This window comes from Falco punctatus (assembly GCF_963210335.1).
Source record: "Falco punctatus genome assembly, chromosome: 5".
Taxonomy (NCBI): domain Eukaryota; kingdom Metazoa; phylum Chordata; class Aves; order Falconiformes; family Falconidae; genus Falco; species Falco punctatus.
The window spans coordinates 19,319,725-19,340,255 of NC_137584.1; the positions used below are offsets into that span (position 1 = coordinate 19,319,725).

The window sequence follows — 20,531 nt, forward strand, 5'->3', positions numbered from 1 at the left end:
GGACTGAGGCAAAGAAGGCATTAAGTACCTCAGCCTTTTCCTCATCCTTTGTCTCTGTGTTTCCCCCACATCCAATAACGATGGAAATTCTCCCTAGCCCTCCTTTTGTTTCATTTTGTTTCCAGCTTCCTGACAGGGAAATTGTTCTATGCCAAAAATGCATTCATCATTAAAGCCAAATTGAGATGAATTGCTTTTCCTCTCATTAGCTAATCTAAACAAACAAACAAAAAGAACCCTTCCATAGAAAAAACAACAAAAAAAAAGAAGATAAAAAGATCTTTAAAAATATTTAAGTATGTATATGAAAAATATACATCTACTTTTATTTAACTTCATTATTCATTAAATACTGCACCTGAAAGCAACAAAGGATTAATTAAGGATCAGAGAGCATATCAATTATTGATCTTTGAAAAAATTACATATTTTGGCTTTTTTACTGACAAAATACATTTAAGGGAAACATTAAGACATAATATCAATGTGTAAATTCATTAGTTGATAAATATGCATACATGGATTTGATTCAAATCAGGTTTTTTGGCCAAGAACTTTGTGTTCTTTGAGAACTACATTGTAATGATTTAAAATTAATTTAAATGTTGTAACTGAGAAAAGAGGAGAATGCCAGCTTCTTTATGTATAGCCAAATAACGTATCAGTAATGGTTTGTATCAATGAATGGATTATTACAAGTTTAACTCTGATGCACAAAGTCATCCTAAGTTACTAATTTTCAAAAAAAATTAAACATGTAATGAAAATAGATATAATAGTAAGTCGATATATCTAAGGAGCAGGTAATACAGTAACGTGTAATATATAAAATGTCCACCTTACCGTTAGTCTGAAAATTTTCAGGGAAGGTAGTATTTCTTATTTATCAGTTACTTTGTTTCATTTCTTCACACTTTATAAGAATGTTTAATGCTGACGCTACACAGTTCAATCGTTTACATATTATTTCTTTGCTATGCATTATTTCATTTCAGAAATTACACAAGCACATAGCTGCTTCATGGCTGTTCAGCTAGCCAGCCGGTAGGTTTCCGCATTGAAATAATATTAATCATTCCACAGGCTTCCCCGACTGCAGTAGCTCTGACACCACTAATTGCTGGGGGGCCTGGCACCCCCTTGGCTCCCAGGCAGGCACACTGCATGCAGGTACCCCAGCGCAGGTGTCAGTCCAGAGCTAAATCTCACACATGATAGCATTAAACTCACTTAAAAATCAGGTATAAATCCAGTTATATTCCTTGGCGTATTGAATGTCCAATTATCTTTCTCTCCCACCCCCCCCCACCCCACCCCCCCTTTGCTTAGACTAAATAGTACACATTTCTGGAAGATTTAAATAACCTATATAGATTTTAAGTACTGGCCAAGTTAACAACTCCTAAGAAGATTTGCTTCTGTCATGCACACCTGATAGCATTTGTAAACCTTCCATGCACTGGATATTTCTCTTGGCTCTGTTAATTGCTGAAAGGTGTTTCTTTCTTAATGATAAGCAGCAGCCAAGCTGCTTTGTGCTACAACAAATGCACATCCTATACATACAGATGACATATCATATATTGAAATTCTGCCACCTCGAGAACTAGTGTGGAGGTCTATGCCCTATCTGAAGTTACCTGCAGAAATATCCAGGATGAGGCTTTGCGTTTCATTGAGCTGTCTGTTCAAAGCTCAGGGAAGACCCTTCTTTGTGTCCTGTGCCACTCAAAAATAGACATGTGTGCATTTCCCCAAGACCAGGCATGTGTTTCATTAGCAAGTATGAAGGAAGACTCACCAGTACTTCTTTTTTCCTCTTGAAGGATAGCCCTTAGTCATTTTGAATGTCAGTTATTGAAATACTCTTTTTCAGCCTGGTTTCTACTCCCCAGTGATCCCACTTGTAAGGAATTGAATCAATTCTCTAAAAAAAGCTTTTCCTCAAAACATTTCACAACTTTTGGAGCCTGATTCTTGCATAGTATCTTTCAAATATTGCAATGGGACTAAGTCTTACAATCACAAAGTGAATTTAATTGATGAAATGCAGAATGGAAAAAAAAGTTCTAGCTGTCAGAGAGGCGTAACCCTAAAAACTTAAAATAACACAAAGTTCTAGCGGGATATTTCAGTCCACCACTACACTCAAACATACACACTCGGGAGTTTTGATCTGGCACAAAGGTTCTTTGGAGACATATTTTTTAGGCAGTCTGAAATGCTCTTTAATTCAGAAACCATTATTCATTTTAATTATCACCAAAAAAATTAGTCCTCCATTTTTTTTCTTTTTTAGTTAATTATCTGCATCTGAAAGAAACATAAATCTGAGATTGTAACAATACTGCTGGAGGAACAAATCCCACAGGATGCTCAGTTCTGGCACGAATACTCTTTCACATGTCTCCCCTATGTTCAATGCACTGCAAGCTGTAGTTAGGCTTTCACAACTTCCCCCAAAACCCACCTCGTTTCCTTGATGACACACTCTCCTACGCCCATGGTCTGAAAGCCTGCACACCTCTAGCACCTGAGCTGTGGCAGAGCCTCTGGAGGACACCCCCTCCATGCCTGCAGCATGACCCTGCTCCCAACAGCCCCGGTTGGGCTCCCCATTAGATGACTGCCTGCCCATCAGTTCATGCTCATCCAACATTTCTGTGGAAATTGTTTCAACTGCTTCCATGAAATAAGTGGTGCTGGGGGAAACCTCTCATCTAATCTTTAATGCTGCTGCAGATAAAGAGGAAATGGCACCAGATGACAGACCAACTTCCTACAGCAGAGGCTGAATAGCATCTCAGCCCAGAAGTGCTGCAAAGGCCGGACACACCTGCACTCCCGAGAGGAGAACGGGCTCAGCTCTGACCTAGAGTAGTCCCTTTGTATCCTCTCAAGGCAGGTGAAATCTCGCACATACACCCACTGATGCTGATGTGGAGAACATACTGCTGAGTTTCTCTAACAAATCAATTATTCTGGCTCAAGTGCAGGCATATGCTGTGTCCCTCTGCTTTCTGCACATCTCCCTGCCCACTCTCCCTCTGAAACTCCATGTGAGCCCATACTGCTGCTGTCCCCAAACCCACCGCTGCTCCTTCCTCTGCAGCCAATTGTCCCACTCTGCACCCACACACACACCCTGATGCGGAGGAGCCCTGTTTTCCTCTCAGCTGAATCATAGGTACCAATGGCAAAACAACTCTTGGTTGTCAATTGTGCCACCTATGCAATTGCAACTTGAGAGCAAACCCAATTAAGTAACAGAGTATGCGTTTGTACAAGGTCTAAATTCAGCAACAAGAGGCTGAGGCCTCTACTAGCATCTTTCTCTCTCCTAGTATGAAAAATTATCCATGAATCTCCTTTAAAATGAAAAAACAAAACACAACACAAAATGGATGTAAGAAATACACATCACAATTTCTAACCACAGTGGCCTTTCCATCTTCATCTACCTATCTCCCCTAGGAACCCAGCACTCTCCATCACTGTCTTCACATTCACCCTAGCTCCAGGAAAGTAACAAGCTAAGATTTATCAGCTTCCTTTCCTCTTCCAGTTCTGTTTTTTTTTAAAAAAAAAACACAACAAAGTAACAAAACTAAAGAACTCTGAACTTGCATTATCTTTTGTTCCATTCTTTTCTCAAACTCAGTGCTTCTCTTCCTGGAATCCCAGGGAAATTTTACCCTTGCTTTCAGATTTCCATGCTTATCTTCATTGACCACAGCTTTACCCTATTAAATAGACAAGTTTTGTTCTTGGAGCTTTTCTTTAATATTCATGTTTGAATGTACATTTCCTGCTGCATCACAACTGAGGGAAAAGAGGAGGACAGATTTCATGTGCAAAAAATACAATCACAGCAAAGAGGAAGCAAACTATTTCCACTGCCCATTATAGCCAGGGCAAGACAGAGACGTTTAGGATGGAAACAAGGAAAACCTTTCCAACACAGGCAGCTGAGCTGAGTTGCTTGCCTAAGGCATGTGGGAAGGTGTGGAATTTCCATCTTCTACCAGTAACTCTTCAGAAGTTGATCCTGGTGTAGGAGAATAGATTAACCAGGAGCCTGTGCTGTTCCACTGTTTTACTCCACTATTTTTTTACTGAATGGTGGCTGCACTTGTTTAAAATATTTCTGTTGAAATCACAAAAGTCCTCCTACTCACTTTCCACCATCATGCACTCATTATTAAAATAATACTTAAAGTACCAGTCAATCCCAAACCATCAAAATATGTAGAATATACATATAGAAATATGTATGATTAATCCTTTGAAACAGGTTATTATTTTCCTTTTTTTTTCCCCAAAATTACATTTTCAGTGCCTAAAAAGTAAATTTTGCAAAAGATGTGTCCTTTACCAAAACCAGTGTGTTCACTGTGGGAACTTCTTTCACTACCTTCTTTGCATCTTTCTCATACTTTGTCAACATAAACACTAAGACTACAGACACTAAAAAGATTCATTATAAAATTTTATTTTTGCTTAAATCAGGCATAGCTAAAAATCAAATTATTTCAGACACTCTCGTTTAATGGAATTACCACCCTCTGCTGAAAGATGTCATTCCTCAACTGAAGCACAGGCACAAGCTGCCTGTGCACTCCTAGTCCGCTGCAAGAAGCACTAAACCAAACCCATCTAAATAACCTGGGGCAATTCAGCTGCAGTAGTGGCTACAAAAATTCTTTCATATTGAAACAGGATAGGAACAAACCCACAACTAGAACTAGCTATGATGCTTCAGATGAAAGCATCTTCTTCAAGCACGATAAATGAGATGTCCTGCCAACAGGTTAACATCCAGTAATTTTTAATTTCCAGTCGTGCATGTGTGCTTTCCTTTTACACTTCCAATAAAAATGGTTGTCCAAAAACCATATTGCAGAACAGTCCATAAAGGACAATTAATTATGTCCTTTTATAACTTTTTCAAAACCAAAACCAAACAGAACAATATAAGCCTTCCCCTTCCCTTGGCCTCCCCCCTCACAGATCCACGCTCCAGCCTTAGCAGAAGGAAGTTCTCAAGGCAAGAGTCACAGCTAAAGCCCAAGCTTCACATGAAAGGCACAACCAGCTGCGACAGGGCAAAGCACAGCTGAGAGCAAGGCCAGCCGCTGGGGAGAGCGCCTACAAATCTGAAGGTGATACAACACATGAAAAGCCCAAGTTTGAATGAATAGGGGCAGGGGAAAAGGATTTGGATTAGCCTTTTGGAAGAAAACCAGGCATACCTTTAACCCTAGTTCAAAGAGATCGCTTTCTGAAGAAAATATTCCCCAGCTAAAAAAAGCATCTAACAGGGAAGCCTGTCTAGTTCAACTCCATATATCTAAATAGTACATATTTTTGAAATTTGACTCAACAGCTGATTTTCACTGACACCAGTGCTCAGGCTAGTCCCTTCAGCTGGTGGAAACAGGGGAAAATAAAATAATCTCTCCAGCTGACAGCATTTACAGGGGTTTACACAAACCTCATAAACAATGTTATGATTTCATACTTAATTTTACCTTTTTTGTCATCACTGGTGATGGCAGTAGTATTTTAGACTTGAACAACAGGAAATTCAGACTTCTCGCTAAACAATAAAAGCATACCTTTGCTAGATGCAAAAGGCTGCATTTGATAGTGACTGTTCATAGAAGAAACCACCTAAATCAAATTTAAAGTGAAGGAGAAAATTTAGTCCTGCCTAATAATGTTACACAGCTGGATTTTTAAATAACAGTTTTAAAAAGAAGATGCTAAAATGCATCCAACAAGAAGAGCAGAGAATAGGCTGGCCAACTGCTGCACAGTTCAGACCAAACTGGCATCTGGTAACTTTTTTAATTAAAGCAATGCGATGTTTCACTCCCAGAGACAGAGACAATGGATAAAAGCAACCTTCTCCCCAAAAGAAAACATACAGGATATACAAGTTAAAGAGGGAGAAACAGATCTAATTAATTCCTTGTGAATTTATTACCCACAAGCAACCTCACCACCAGGTGGGAAGCGGGTGAGGCAGCCAGGCTATGGCAGGAAAGGTGGCTGGGGCAGGGGGCAAGGCGGGCACGACAAGAACCATTTAATGTGCAGCTGCATGTATGCAACAACACGAATTTGCAAACCCTGCTGAGGGATTCAACACACCTTCCTTTTTATAGCACGTTATCAGGAACATTTTAACTGGCACGTGTTTTATGGTGCACCTCAGTGCTCCTGGACTCAGAAACCCCTGTCTGCATCCCTTTCCCTGGTGCGTTACAGTGCTGTTTCACTGCTTTAGAGGCCTGTGGCCAAATTCCAGGAATTGTGAAGTCAGATGGAGAGAGGTATAAACCTCTCCCACACCCTGGGGAAGATAAACCTATGGTCAGGCATGGATGAAGCACCTCATCGCACTGGGCAGCAGCAGACCTCTGCACAAGGAGAGCGCAGGGTGGCCTGTGCTGCTGCGCTCAGGCAGCGGCTGGCTCGTGACAGCACCTATCGCAGCTCGGCCGTAGGACAGGGCACTGCATCATCCAGTCCATCCTTATGCTCAGAATAGCTGTGCTGCTCTCAAGCACTGCCAAAGATTCGCACCTGAGCTCTGGCACTGTGTTTTTTAATGTGCTGCCTTTGTTTTGCATGCAGCAGCCTGGTGAGGGCTCTGACCAAGGGCTACCCGAGCAGCTTGTCCCAATTTCACAAGCTCGTTGCTCTTCCCACATTACGCCTGGTGATTTGCTCCAAAATGTAATTCAGCTGAGCACAATTTCCTGGAGTTTCCATGTACCAGGCAAGCACCACTGCAGGTGCTTTCCCCTAAAGTTTCCTCTGTGGGAATTTTCTAGAGATTGATATCTTTGAGGCCAGGTTTAAAACTGGGCATTTTCTCCACTTCTTATTGAGATAGCAAGAGAACACCTTGAATGTATTATCTGTCTCCCAGCGTGTAATGTACGTAACATTTGGGCACATCACATTTAGAGTGAAGCTCCTCTCTGCTCCTCCTCTTCAGCATTCAGTGCCTCCCAAGGGCAATGCACAAGGCAAGGAAGGTGGAGTTCAGTTAAATTCACCATTGCATCTCACGGCAGACAAAAATGAAAGATCAACGTTCAGCATGTCATATCTGCAATGCCATCATACACAAAAGGCTTTTATATGATACAAACTGCTTATGAGAATTGTCCTTGCTCCGTTTCTTTCATCTTCTAATGTACCACTGGATAGTGACTTCCCTGACACTGGAGCCTGATACAAAGATTTTCATTCAAGTGCTTTCCGTGTAATCATTTATGGCCTGATGCTGTAAAAACACTGAAGAAAACGCATTGCTTTGATCACATTGAGAGACTTAAAAGATACTGCCCCCATAAGCGGGGCTACTTATGACTGTTACCAACCCTCTGATTCCAAAGAACACTCATCGCTCCTGTGAAAAGCAGTGGTTGTACCTGAACACGGCCAGGAATTCAGAACAGCCTCCTCCCCTGCCAAATTCCAGCAGTCCACGAGGATGCCTTTCACATGGAGAGATGTTACTGATCATTTCTGTCATTGTTCAAATATTTATCCTCTTTTTTTTCCTCAAACAGAATGCTATGTCCTACAGCATGGCTCCAGGTGCCTTGCTTGAGTCTACTTGTCTCTTGTATGTATTTTTCCTTATATTGTCTGCAGTGCTTATATTGTCTACCATATGTTGGGTTTACTTTGTAGATTTTTTTTTTCTTTAACTTTGAGGTACTGGAATATGGTATCTTGAAAAGAACAATCAATGTCTTTTCTTTAAAGTTTTTTTCTTATGTAGCATTGTTAATTACAAGCTCTGCAAAATCCAAGAATTTGAAGTTTGAAGTGAGTCAGTTCTGACCAAGTCCTGTGAGAAAACTACTTACAAAGAAGAGAGGGAAAAAAGATGCACCGTGCAAACAGAAACATTTGTTGAAGCAGGAATTTAATCCCAAATTCACAAAATTATTTCCCTAACCACTACACTATGGAGGTAAATACAGTGCCTATACCACTTTTATCTTTCATCCTGACTCAGGAATACTCAGTTACTTAGACAGAAGTCGAATCACACGAGCAGATGAAATGGAGAAGGAGATCACATGGCAGAGGGGTGCTTACACTCCGCTGAAGCTCACTTGATCAGAACAGGGTTAGCTAAGCCAACAGGGCTGCGCACAGGCTTCTTTGCAAACATGTACAAATGTGCACAAGATGCAAGGCAGTGAGGAGTCAGACTCCCAATTTCTAAAAGTGACTTACCTTGTCAGAATAAAAAAAAATACAATAAAAATATCAACACCCTTACCTGACAAGATTAAGAGTCATGAAAATCTTTTGGAGAAGAGATAAAGCAGTTCTTCACAAAAAACTTGGAAGAATGAAATATTAGGTCATATGGTGTTATGGGAACAGGTCAATCAAACACTGTACTTGAGCAAGGTCTCTGTCTTTTGAAACAAGTTTCAGAAGAAATCTGTCTTTGTTGATGACAGGAACATTCCGAATCCCACTTCAGCTGTCGTCTTTTATAGTGCTTCTCTGCTTGAGTATTCTACTGGTTTTGCTTTTAAAATTGAAAAATTTAAGACAATGACTGAAGAAACAAGAAAGAAGTCTTATTGTGTTAAATTGTAGGATTACAGTTTTCTGACACGGCTAAAACTAACCTGAGGAGATGAATAAAGAAAGGATTCAATACTTAGATTTCTGCAGATTTGTAACTGGTATAAGTGCATCAAGTCTTTTTCCTGAAGTCTTTATCAGCTGGAAATGAAGAAGACAGATTTGCTGGGATTCTCATATATGTAAGGTTTCTCATGACTTGCACTGAAACAACATGGGAGAAAGGCAGAAAACAGCAACCTACGTATCGTGGGAGCACGGTACATGCTTATTCACTTTCTGTGGGCACAGGAGCATTTCTCTTTGATATCCATTACAGTTTCTAGTATACCAAAGTTGTCTGTTTTCTCAATGTATTTAGGAACATGCCGTATACGCTGAGGGAACTGGCAGATGTTATTTCCAAGCCACTCTCCATCATCTTCCCAAGTTCACAGAGGACAGGAGAGGTGCCTGAGGACTACAGGAAAGCCAATGTCACTCCAGCCTTCAAAAACGGCAAGAAGAAGGACCCAGGAAACTACAGGCCAGTCAGCCTCACCTCCATCCCTGGAAAGGTGGTGGAACAGCTCATCCTGGAGGTCATCTCCAAGCATGTGGAGGAAAAAAAGCTTATCGGGAGTAGCCAGCATGGATTCACCAAAGAGAAATCATGCCTGACCAACCTGATAATAAGCTCAGGAAGTGTGGGTGAGATGTGTGGACAGCGAGGTGCATTGAGAACTGGCAGAACGGCAGAGCTCAGAGGGCTGTGATCAGCAGCACAGAGTCTAACTGGAGGCCTGTAGCTCGCGGTGTTCCCCAGGGGTCAGTACTGGGTCCAGTCCTGTCAACTTGTTCATCAGCGACCTGGATGAAGGGACAGTGTCCCCTCAGCACGTTTGCTGGTGATACAGAACTGGGAGCAGTGGCTGAGACCCCAGCAGGCTGCGCTGCCATTCAGCAAGACCTGGACAAGCTGGGGAGCTGGGCAGAGAGGGACCTCATGGAGTTCAGCAAAGGCAACTGTAGGGTCCTGCCCCTGGGCAGGAATAACCCCACGCACCAGTACAGGCTGGGGCTGGCCTGCTGGAAGGCAGCTCTGCAAGGTGGCCATGAGCCAGCAGTGTGCCCTGGTGGCCAAGGCGGCCAATGGGACGCTGGGGTGGCCAGCAGGTGGAGGGAGGTGATCCTGCCCCTCTGCTCTGCCCTGGTGAGGCCGCATCTGGGGTGCTGTGGCCAGTGCTGGGCTGCCCAGTTCAAGAGAGACAGGGAATTGCTGGAGAGGGCCCAGCAGAGGGCTATGAAGATGCTTAGGGGACTGGAGCATCTTCCTTACAAGGAAAAGCTGAGAGAGCTGGGCCTGTTCAGCCTGGAGAAGCAAAGAATGACAAGGGATCTTATTGATCAAGTGTACTGAACAAGTGTCTTAAGGGTGAGTGTTAAGAGGACGGGGCCAGGCTCTCTTCAGTGGTGCCCAGCGACTGGACAAGGGGCAACGGGCACAAACTGCAACACAAGAAGTTCCATCTGGATATGAGGAAAAAAACTTCTTTCCTTTGAGGGTGACAGAGCACTGGAACAGGCTGCCCAGAGGGGCTGTGGAATCTTCTTCTGTGGAGACATTCAAAACCCATCTGGACACCATCCTGTGCAACCTGCTCTGTGCAACCTGCTTTAGCAGGGGGTTGGACTATAAGATCTCCAGAGGTCTCTTCCAACCCTCACCATTCTGTGATTCTGTATCTCTGCACTTGTAACAGAGCAATCAAAACAATTGACTTTTTTAGCTTGAAGTAGTTCTTCATATTTTTCCAATACTATTCTTTTACATAATCATTTTTAATAACAAATCCTACTTCAAATGTCTCTGAAAATCCTCGATATAAGTGAGACTCATACACCTGATGAACTATATAAAAAAAACCTAATTGAGGAAATTGCCAGGGCAAAGGCATACAATTAAAGAAAATAATACAGTAAGAAATAAAGTTAAATACTAGATTAAAATATTTAAGAGATTTTATATTATTTACAAGGATTCTAATATCCTTATGATGTTGATAGACCCAAAAATGGGTCAAAGAAGATGACATGATGATGCATATCATGAAGTGACAGGAGATGCTGAAACCTGTCAACATTCTCCATTCAGTCAGACAAAATCTTTTAGGAATTTTATTCAGAGCTTTAACAAAGATATTTTTGATGGGGAAGGATTGTGCAGAGTTGGTTCTATGTTTGAGAAGATGAGTAGGAAATAAGGAGCAGAGGGCAGAAGACAGAAAAATAGAGAACTGGAAATAAAGATGCCAGAATCCAAGTTAAAATTCCTTCTGTTAAAGTCAGCACGTGGCACTATTGGTAATGTTTGTATCCCTGATTATTTTTTTCCCCCTGTAGTTAAACATGCAATATTTTACACACAGTCTGCATGTAGATAGCTGTATCAGTTGTGGCTCTAACCTGTTATACTTTCATGCACTCTTTACATAGATAATCTTATTCTAAGATTACCATTTCAAAATCCAAAGACTCTGTTTAAGTTCAATTAGAATATTTTTATTTTGTTATATATGTATTAAACAAAGTAAAATAAACAGATTCCATATTTTTAGGTTTGATTAGCATAACTGAGACAAATCTATAAAATATGGAATGTAAAAAAAAGTACCTAATTGTAATTAAAGTTCTGTGGCCTCTACATTTCAATAAAATATTCTACCATAATTAAAAACAAGGGCAATTCTCATTTTTCCTTTGCAAAACAATGACTCAGAGTGAAAACACTTTTCATTGTTTGTCCAATTAATTATTGGTCATGAAATCTTAAAGCTGGCACAAAGGATTTAAAATTGAGTTTGGCTGGATGAGTTAACAATTCAAATGAGCCTTTCAGAAGAAGTGAGAGCAACCAGGCCCATAGAGAACAGAGAGGGCACCTGAATCTGGTAGCAGCATCGCCCTCTGTAATGTCAGAGCACCACGTTTGGAGACGCAATGGGCAATGGCAAGAGATGGCCAAAGGGCTACAGCTAGCAAGTAAGAGACACATATTAATTACAGATTGCATACGCAAAGAGGAGGTTTATTCAAAATTCAATAAAAATAAATAGGTGAAGAAAGTCCTTGCTGAAATGCAGGAAGCAGTGATGACATGGAAGAGAGGGAGAAGGAAGACGGGACCATCCAGCACACAATTCAGTTTTTGCAGGAAGAATAAAAGGAGCGAGCCTTTGGCTTCTTTGCCACCGTGCTTCTCTCCTTCCCTCCCTTGATGTAGATGTACTCACCTCCTCTTGAAACCTAGTCAGAAATATGATGGAAACAGACCTTCCTAGATTCCTAGCAAAGATGATGATTCTGCATTAAGGTCCTACTGCCATCTGCTTATCTCAACGTGCACAGCATGTCCTCCATAAGAAGTTAGGCTGTAAGCATTTTTCATATAAGACAGTTACTGAGGAATAAGAGGAACTTCACCAGAGTAAATCCAGAGCAAGAGCAGATGAGATACTGACCAGTTCCCAAGTCAGCAGGATACTCCTCAAAAGCCTGTAATCCCTAAGACTGATGAATGCTGGCCTGCATTAAAGACAATAACATACACAATTTGCTACAGCACAAAGATTCTGATTTTAAAAAGAAACAAATCCATAAATACAAATGTTTATCCACAAAAGAATTTGCACGCTGGTTACTTTTGACACGTGAAACATGCTCAGCCAGTTGACTCTCCCTGTGCACGGTGCTCTAAGGTAAGTAGCTTTATCTAATCTGCCTCCTGCTCCCCTTGCAGATGAAAAACTTTAAAGGGAGGCATAGAACATAAAAAGTGGTCATTTCCTCTTTTTGGCTGAAAACACTAAAAGTCAGATACTACTGCAACAGATCCAGGTCAGTAGCAATGTGTGAATCAAGCCTTTCAACAGCAGTTCCTCTAACAGGAAGCCTCATGCTTCCTGCAAGGTGAGTTAAGACCATAAGAAACTGCTACCAAGTACAGACGGACAAAAAAAAAAAATGATGGAAGTGTTTTCAGTTGGAAAATAGAACAGTTTAAATGTTTCACAGGATGATGCTGGAGACCAGAGGCCTCAAAATAAGTTAAGCAACTGAATAGAAGAGGAAACCTTTGTTAGTCCACCTCATAGACAAAAGCTGCAGCTCAACCTTTCTTAAATAGTAAACTGCATAGAAAACCAGAGGAAACCAGATTTGCATGGTCTGATCGCTTATTTTTCGGTCAACTAACAAATCACCTTATTTTTTAAAATGTGAATGGTTAATAAAAATTGAATGCAGTCTTTGATTATAGTCTTTTGTATAATAGATGAACTTTCACTTTTTGCCATTAGCTGAGTTGTGAATGGTATACCTGGAAAAGGATAAAAAGGGGCTGGAAGGAGGGAAATCAAACACTTCTTGGCATTTGCTGTAGGAGAAACTGTTGCTGCTTCCTGGTACTTCAGGCTTAACACAAATAGGGTGTTTTTTGACCTTAATCATTCAGATACCCTGATCTTATTGTATCTTCCTAGTGAAGACATAATTTCAGGTGTACAGGTAGATGACCATGATTGGGGTAGGTCTGCAGAGTTGAAATTTTTAGAGGAGTTCACAAAAGTGGATCAGATTTCTAAAAGCCACCCTGTAAGCTCAGCCATCTCCTTCTGTGACGTGTGGTAGGCTTAATCTCCTCCAACATCAGTCACCTGAAATATGGACGTGCAGTCTCAGCCTGTCACGCAAGTTCCCCCTCGAGTCAAAAGATAAAAATGGTCACTGCCAGGTAGCAGCTCAACCTCCCCATCCTAAAAGAGGCACCCTGGAGATACTGCTCCTTCCATTAGCTAGAGAGGCAGTCCAGACATCAGCATAAACAATCAAACTGGAGAGAATGGGCACCACCCTTAAAGCTCCCAGACCAGAGTGTTTCAAAAACTCTGGCCTGCTATGCTTGCTACACTGGTGCTTATCCAGGAGCTGAGCTCCTCCAGAAGCCACATCCCAGCTGCCGCTTCCCAACTGCAGTGACAGCCAAGTAAGCGCACGGTGGGGTCACTGATCTTTGGGATATGTGCTCCTCTTACACAGCCACTCACAAGTTTTGTGCCAGCCTTTACCATCCTTACTAGCATCAATGACAGACAACACAGAGTGCTTCGCTGAGAATGATGTGTTGTTACTCACTGGGGCCACCTTACTTACTGTTATGACGTGGTTCACTGTCGGGAAGGGGCTGCCCTTGGGTGAAGCTTCAGTAGGACCAGCATCAAGGGCGTTGGGTTCCAAAACAAGGGATGCCTTTAAAAACAAACCAGCAGAAAGGCATATTTTTATTCTGAATGCTGTTTAAGAAGAACAGGTCCCTTCCCCTAAGGTTAGTATACAAATACCTGCCCTGTCACTACATATGGCTGCACAACAAAAGCAAGTAAAATTGCATTGCAGTCCTTGCTGTTCCCCATTTTTGATGAACACGCTGTACACTTGACCTGTTGAAAGGGTCAGTTCAAGAATAAGAAGTTGTAACAGAGCATCAAGAGGAAAATGCTGGTTATTTGTACACATATTAGTCCTGTGGTCAAAAAATCAGGACTTCTATAGCACACGTGAACACATTCATTCCTTCTCATCTCCCACACATACAAAAAGCAGAAAATATTATTCTACATTCTTTAAATAGATGAATGATTCTGCCATCTTGTGGGAGACTGAGAAATCATAAGTATTTGCAGCATAACAACAGCAGGACAGAACAGTATGGAGCAGAAATTTCTTCTCTTTCTTACTTGTTTCACTATTTCTAAAATGAACAGACATTAGTAGCTAATATATTTCTAATAGCCCCAATTATGAATTACAAATAATGAATGATTGTCCAGGTTCCTCCATGAAGCTAAGTGGGTGATTTTTAAGGTATTGACTTTAATAGAAACTCTGCTCAGAAGTTAAAGGTGCAGCAACTAAAAATCCTGATTAATTTCCCTAATGATCTGATAATGTGAAATACATAAAGAATTATTTAAATTCTCTCACATCTGTTAAAATACAAAAACTAGATAAGGATAGTCCTTTCATAAAAGAAAAAAGGTAAAATGATACAGAATTTTATCCATCATTAAACCTTTTAAAAATGTTGAACTAACTTCCATACATGCATTGTGGAACACAATCCTCTATTACTAAGGTCTGTAGCATAAATCTACTAATTTTGTAAAACTATCACCCATTTGTCTTTGGTTGATATAGGTTGTATCCTTATTCCTGGAAATCTAACAGACACAAATTATTGCTTGCTCCATCCCACCTTGACTCAACACAGAGTATACTGGAGTAAAAAACATTAACTTAAGCAAGTACAAATGACAGTTTAAGAGAACAAGAGCTGGAAAAAATTATGGACCAGTTTCGACTGGAAGTCATTTTGTAGAGGCTCTTCTCCATCTCTACCTTTCTCGGCAAGTAGAAACCAAACAATCGGTCAAAAATATGTATCACAAAATCGTACATGATCACCACTGCTCTTGGGAACCTCTGAGGCTCAAGAGAGTGAAAGATGAAGCTTGAGGTGGAGCAGCCTAAGAGAGATTTATCCCTTGGCATTTGCACTGTAAGCCTCCATCAGGGGAGTTACTTGGAGCTGTTCTCTCCCAACCAAAAATTACCTCGGAGAAACAAGTTCATCTAGTTCATATTTCTTTGTAACAACTGCAATAAACATCTAGTAGATCTAATGCAGTGTTATAAGAAAGCTTCTTGGACAAAGTACAACTGCATTTGTGCTCACAACACTGCTTACTAAGACCATTATTCTCTTTTCGGAACTAGCTAGTAATATTTTGTTAAGCACCTTGAACATAAAGATCTGAAAACCAGAATATAAGAAGGAGGAATACAACAATATAATGTCATTATAATTTCTTTATAATGCAGTTTGGGAAGTCTAGATCTAGGTCTCAAATTCCCCAACTCCGAGCAATTTCATTTAAAGACAACAACAAGGGAACACACCCACATCACTGACAAACAACCCCTCTACCTCTGCCACTCTGTCTCCTGCTTGCACTCCAGCCAGGTCTGCAGAACCATCTTTCAGCACCCGTGGGATCACCATCCCCTGTGATAACACAAAAGAGGTGTTTCAGATCTGACAGGGTTTCTTCCATGGTTTTAAATGTAAAAAGCAAACAGGAAGTAATTAATTTTCAAAGCTTGTTGTTCTTCTGCCTCCATTGAAATAAAAGCTAAATGTCTTCGCACATTAGCAACAATAAAAAAAAAAAAAAGCCTCCATGGCTGACACAAACAACAATGAACAGAAGTCATTAATTGTTTACACTGTGCCCTGGGGGACAGACTGGGAAACAAAGATTTATTTAAATGATAATGAAGTAAGAAGATGTGAGAAATACTTCTCTCAAATCAAGTTAGCTCCTGGGAATGAGCAAATGTGATGGGAGAAGCATGTGGATTGCCAAGGGAGTGACCCCAAATTGAAGTAGAAAAAGGAAACCAGCCAACGGTGCTTCAGACATCAGGTTGTCATTGGAAAACCACTTGCTTACATCGGGTCTTGTCTTCAAAATCATCCCTCCAGGAAGTTCCCCATCAAAATCTACTGCCAGCTTCTACTTTGGGAAATGTTACCCATGTTTACCCTTGTTAGCCTTATTACAAAAACAGTGATGTTACATTGAGGACAACCTCAGAAAGAAATCAACAAAACACAACAGCTTCAAAGAACTGCTCATCGGTTTCTTTCTAACAATTAATAGATACATTTTGAGTAACGAAATGCACCTCATTATTGTCTTTACATGGAGATGAGCCCTTTCCACCAGCAATGCTAATACCAAGACTCCCCATTTGACTGCACACAGTAATGGTTACCTGGAAAAGAATTATAATGGGTAAGTGGCCTTATTAATCAAAAACATTGCCTATTAATTACACGAGCAATGAAAATCTATCTGAACTCTGGCAGTTTTGGCCCTGTAGAGTTCAGCCAAAGAAAAACGGTGCTATGCTTCAACACCGGCACATGCAAGACTAGCCTCTACTCTTCAATAACACCAAGAATGAATCATTTCTCCAGGGTTTACAGTCATGCCAAAACCATATAAGGCTCTTTGTAAGGTTGCTGACCAAACCAGTTGCTTCATAAAGCCCACCGATTTACCAAGTATTCACAACGGCAACACCACCAGCATACAGAAATGACAAATAAGTGGGTTTTAATAAGTTTATGAAAAACCTTTGCTTTGGAACCTCATCTACAGCCTGATTTGCTTACTCTCACCTCTTTTGAGAGCAGATAACTGGATTTGAGCACTATTACAGGTTGGGTTTTTTTTCTTTTAACTGACTTTTGGTATGTATCTGTTAACTCCGTCAAAAGATTTGACAGTACTCTAACCACTGACTTAAATGTAAAAATATCAGGAAGCTTTTAAAAAAGCAGCATAATTTGTAATTAATCTAGTCTGTTCTCATCCTGCTGGTATCGGCAAAAATTTAGTACAAAATGTTAGATCATTTTCTGAATTTACAGGATTCACAACAAAGGCCAAATAAAATTAGTTTCAAGTTCCAAAGACAGCTTTCATTTAAGAGTTTCCCCCCCTCAGTTATTGGGGTTATTTCCTTATTTAGTATATAGCGTGCTTATTAGTAAATAATTATTTGCTAATTGCTAAACCAAGAATCACTTTAAATTTAAAGAACACCTTGACATAGTGTCGTGGAATCTGAAAGAAAATTGCATTTCACCTTCCTGCATTAGTAAAATGCTCTTATCTTCATTGATTTGCTTCATATCGCTAAGACAGTTCAGGCTTGAATATCTTGTTAAATTTTATAATTCAGAACATTTCAACACAGCTGCGCTTTAAAATTTAACAAATGCATGCAGTTACTCTTGCACATATAACATACTCACATGAAATTTCTAATTCCTAAAAAGGTATGAAAATACTGTATGAATCAAATGAAAATCACCCTAACAAATGTTGCTTAGACTTAGCATTACCTGCACGCTTGAGACTTCACAAGCCCGTGATCACCAGCAGTGCTTTGGTGACGGGTCCCAGCACGGGTGCCATACTGGGCGAGCCGCCTTTCCCAGTGCTGCATCCCACGACCCTGGGGACGCAGCAAAATTCTGACCCGCAGGCAGTCAGCAGAGGTTTGATCTGTACCGAGACACTCCTGGGAGCCAACCCATAAAGTATTCCCTCCTCATGTATGCCAAAGCATGCCAAGATAGGACAGATCCATTGAGTTCAGAGGATAGTTTTCTCCATAAATTCAGCCCAAATCTTGTAGTTCTCACTGATAAATTTTCACTTGAACATTCGCACCTCTTTTCACGGGACAGAGGCTTTCTCATGCCCTCAGGGTAAGGTCATGCCACTGCTCCTAAACCATGGACTAAATGAAGGCTTAGCTGAGTGCCCACCTGCACACACCCGTGGCTTGACCTTAAAATACCGAAGCTGGATATATAAAACGAGACAGTATTGAATGGGCACAATGAAAGCTGTTCGGTTTTTTTAATGGAAAACTTTTTTTCCATATAAGCCAGTGGGAGCAAGCTTACACTCTCAGTGAATGGTAAGTCTCATGACATCTGACATGCAACGTCCCCCCTTCTTTGCATGTTTTATAAACTGCCTCACACAAGCAGCAGACTTTCCCATGGACACACGGACTTACACACACACGTGGTCCCCCCCGCATCAGCAAGCCCAGCCCATGCAGCAGTACAATACCTTCAGTGGGGGCTCAGGTGCATCCAGCACCCTTGATTCCTCTGGGATCTGTCCGCTCTCCCCAGGGAAGGTGCCTGCTGCCGAGATGGGTGGCTGCACCTTAGTGTTAGCCCCTGGAAGAGTCTTCCCTTTCATCGCCAACTTGTGCTTTTCTTGAGGAGCCATTCTGGTATTCCTTTGATCTCTCATGCTATCATCGGTATCAAAAAGGCTGCCAGAAAACTTGGAAATAGGTTCCTGGGGGTTAAAGATAAAAAAGGTAAACACGGCAACAGCAAGGAGAATATGCACCTGATACCCAGACACTACCCATGGTAAATTCGGTTTGATCCTCTGTATCACATTGCCGTACATTCAGATTTGTTTCACTGAAGATAAAACCGCAACTTTAAAGCAAATGTACAAGTATCTTTGTTTGACCATTATTTCTCTGGGAATGGTTTTCCCTCAACATGGGAGTGGAAATCGCAGGAACAGGGAGAGCACTGGGATCCATGCAGCCTTTCACTAGATCCCCTGGCACATATAAGCACATATGCAACACACGTATACCCAAATAAATCCTGCAATGCCCTATTGAGAGGATGAAGCATGAGGAGGAGACTATTTTGGGCAGCCTCTGGCAGCTCAATAGCACTGAATCCACTGTCCCAGGGCAAGGAACCACACATGAGGCAAAGGAAAGAGCTTCCCATACAGAAAAAAACACATTTCTCAGTTACTCAATGCTGATATTCTGGTTTTGGGAGCACAGGTGTCAGAGGAAAGCCAAGGCCCTAGCTTGCATCTATGTCTCTAAGAAGATCTTGTTTAAATAATTGGACGGAATTTATTTAGCTGCAAAGAGCAGCAAGTGGAGACCTGCACACTTAGTGATTTAGGGGTCCACTGGAATCAGAGTCTCAAAGGTGAGTCATCCCGAAGCTTGCTTTGAAGTCTGGCTCTAAACTGTACCTACTCTGAGATGCAGGAAGGAAATGACAATGTCACCCTATGCTTAAACCTTGAAAATAGAAAAAAAAAAAACAAGTAAAACACATCCACCAAACAATTAAGGCTTCAGTTGAGTTCGACTGCAAAACACCATGTTTTCCACTTATCAGTTATGCGTGGCAAAGCAGTTAAATGAGATTCAGCCATGACGTCCAAATTCTGTTCACATTTTATGGATGCTTTATTTATATTTAGCTGATTTTTACTCCTTAATTTGATACATAAGGTTGAATCAGGTCTTCATATGACCATAATCCTTGTATCTTCTGTTGGCAGTAAAACAGCGCAACAAATAAAGGTCAACACCTTTGAAAATAAACCCTATAAATGTCTTCATAAGCTTGGAAGTTTAATACCAGAAATAAAAAGCAGTGGCATTACCATGAACAGCTGTGCAGAAACCCCACCGGACACTCTATTTTTCAATCTGTATCGGAGCTTTTCCACAATCTCTTTTCTGGCTGGGATGGAAAGAAGCATCACCAACCCCAAGGAGAGCAAGCAAGGCATGATTACTTCCTATTTTCACTTAAAAGGGAATTTATTTAGCTTTAACTCACATAAAACATTAATTACCTTTCTTCTCTTGAGAGAGATTCCTCTTTCACGGCACCAGGCTGACTAACCCAGACCCATCAGCAGTGCTGGGATGCCATGGGGGCTGGGGAGCAGGGCTGGAGCAAGAGCTAAGAGTGGGGCTGAAGGAGGGAGCACTCAGCAGCAGTCAGGGGGTAGGAAGGCAGCAGAGGTCCTGGAAGAGGAGCAGGAGCCCCAATTCCTCCTCAACCCTCAGCAAGCATCTGGAGGAAAGACGTGAGCAATGCCAGGAAAGGGAAAGGCTGTAAGAGTGCAATCACCACCTCCTTTTCCAAGGCTATGACTGAGAGGACAGCCAAGCTGCCTTCCAGGTGACAGACACCTGGTGGGCACAGGCTAGAGAAACCACGGCATCCAGGGTTTCCAGTTGTCAGCATCCTGGAACAGCTACCCAAAACCAAACATGCAGTGGACTAGCACCGCAACCTCAGTTTTCTACCATCCAGTCCTTGGGAGACACCGAGCTTCAAGCACTGCTAACAAACAGCCTGCTTACCTGAAAGAGATGGAGGGATGCTGGTAACTGGGGATACAAGCAGGAGTAAAATAAAAAAA

At 41.4% G+C, this 20,531-nt stretch overlaps 1 protein-coding gene across 1 annotated transcript in view; it reads right to left on the reverse strand.

The window, feature by feature from the left end:
• Nucleotides 1-9,720: 9,720 nt before the first annotated feature.
• LRRC1 (leucine rich repeat containing 1) overlaps nucleotides 9,721-20,531 on the reverse strand; it is a 111,236-nt gene continuing 100,425 nt past the window's right edge. The window contains exons 15-18 of the mRNA XM_080388687.1: nucleotides 18,387-18,623; nucleotides 16,417-16,506; nucleotides 15,656-15,733; nucleotides 9,721-13,917 (exon numbers count right to left, since the gene is read on the reverse strand). Coding sequence (XP_080244813.1) covers nucleotides 13,672-13,917; nucleotides 15,656-15,733; nucleotides 16,417-16,506; nucleotides 18,387-18,623 — 651 coding nt within the window. The 3' untranslated portion in view covers nucleotides 9,721-13,671. The remainder of the gene's footprint in view (nucleotides 13,918-15,655; nucleotides 15,734-16,416; nucleotides 16,507-18,386; nucleotides 18,624-20,531) is intronic.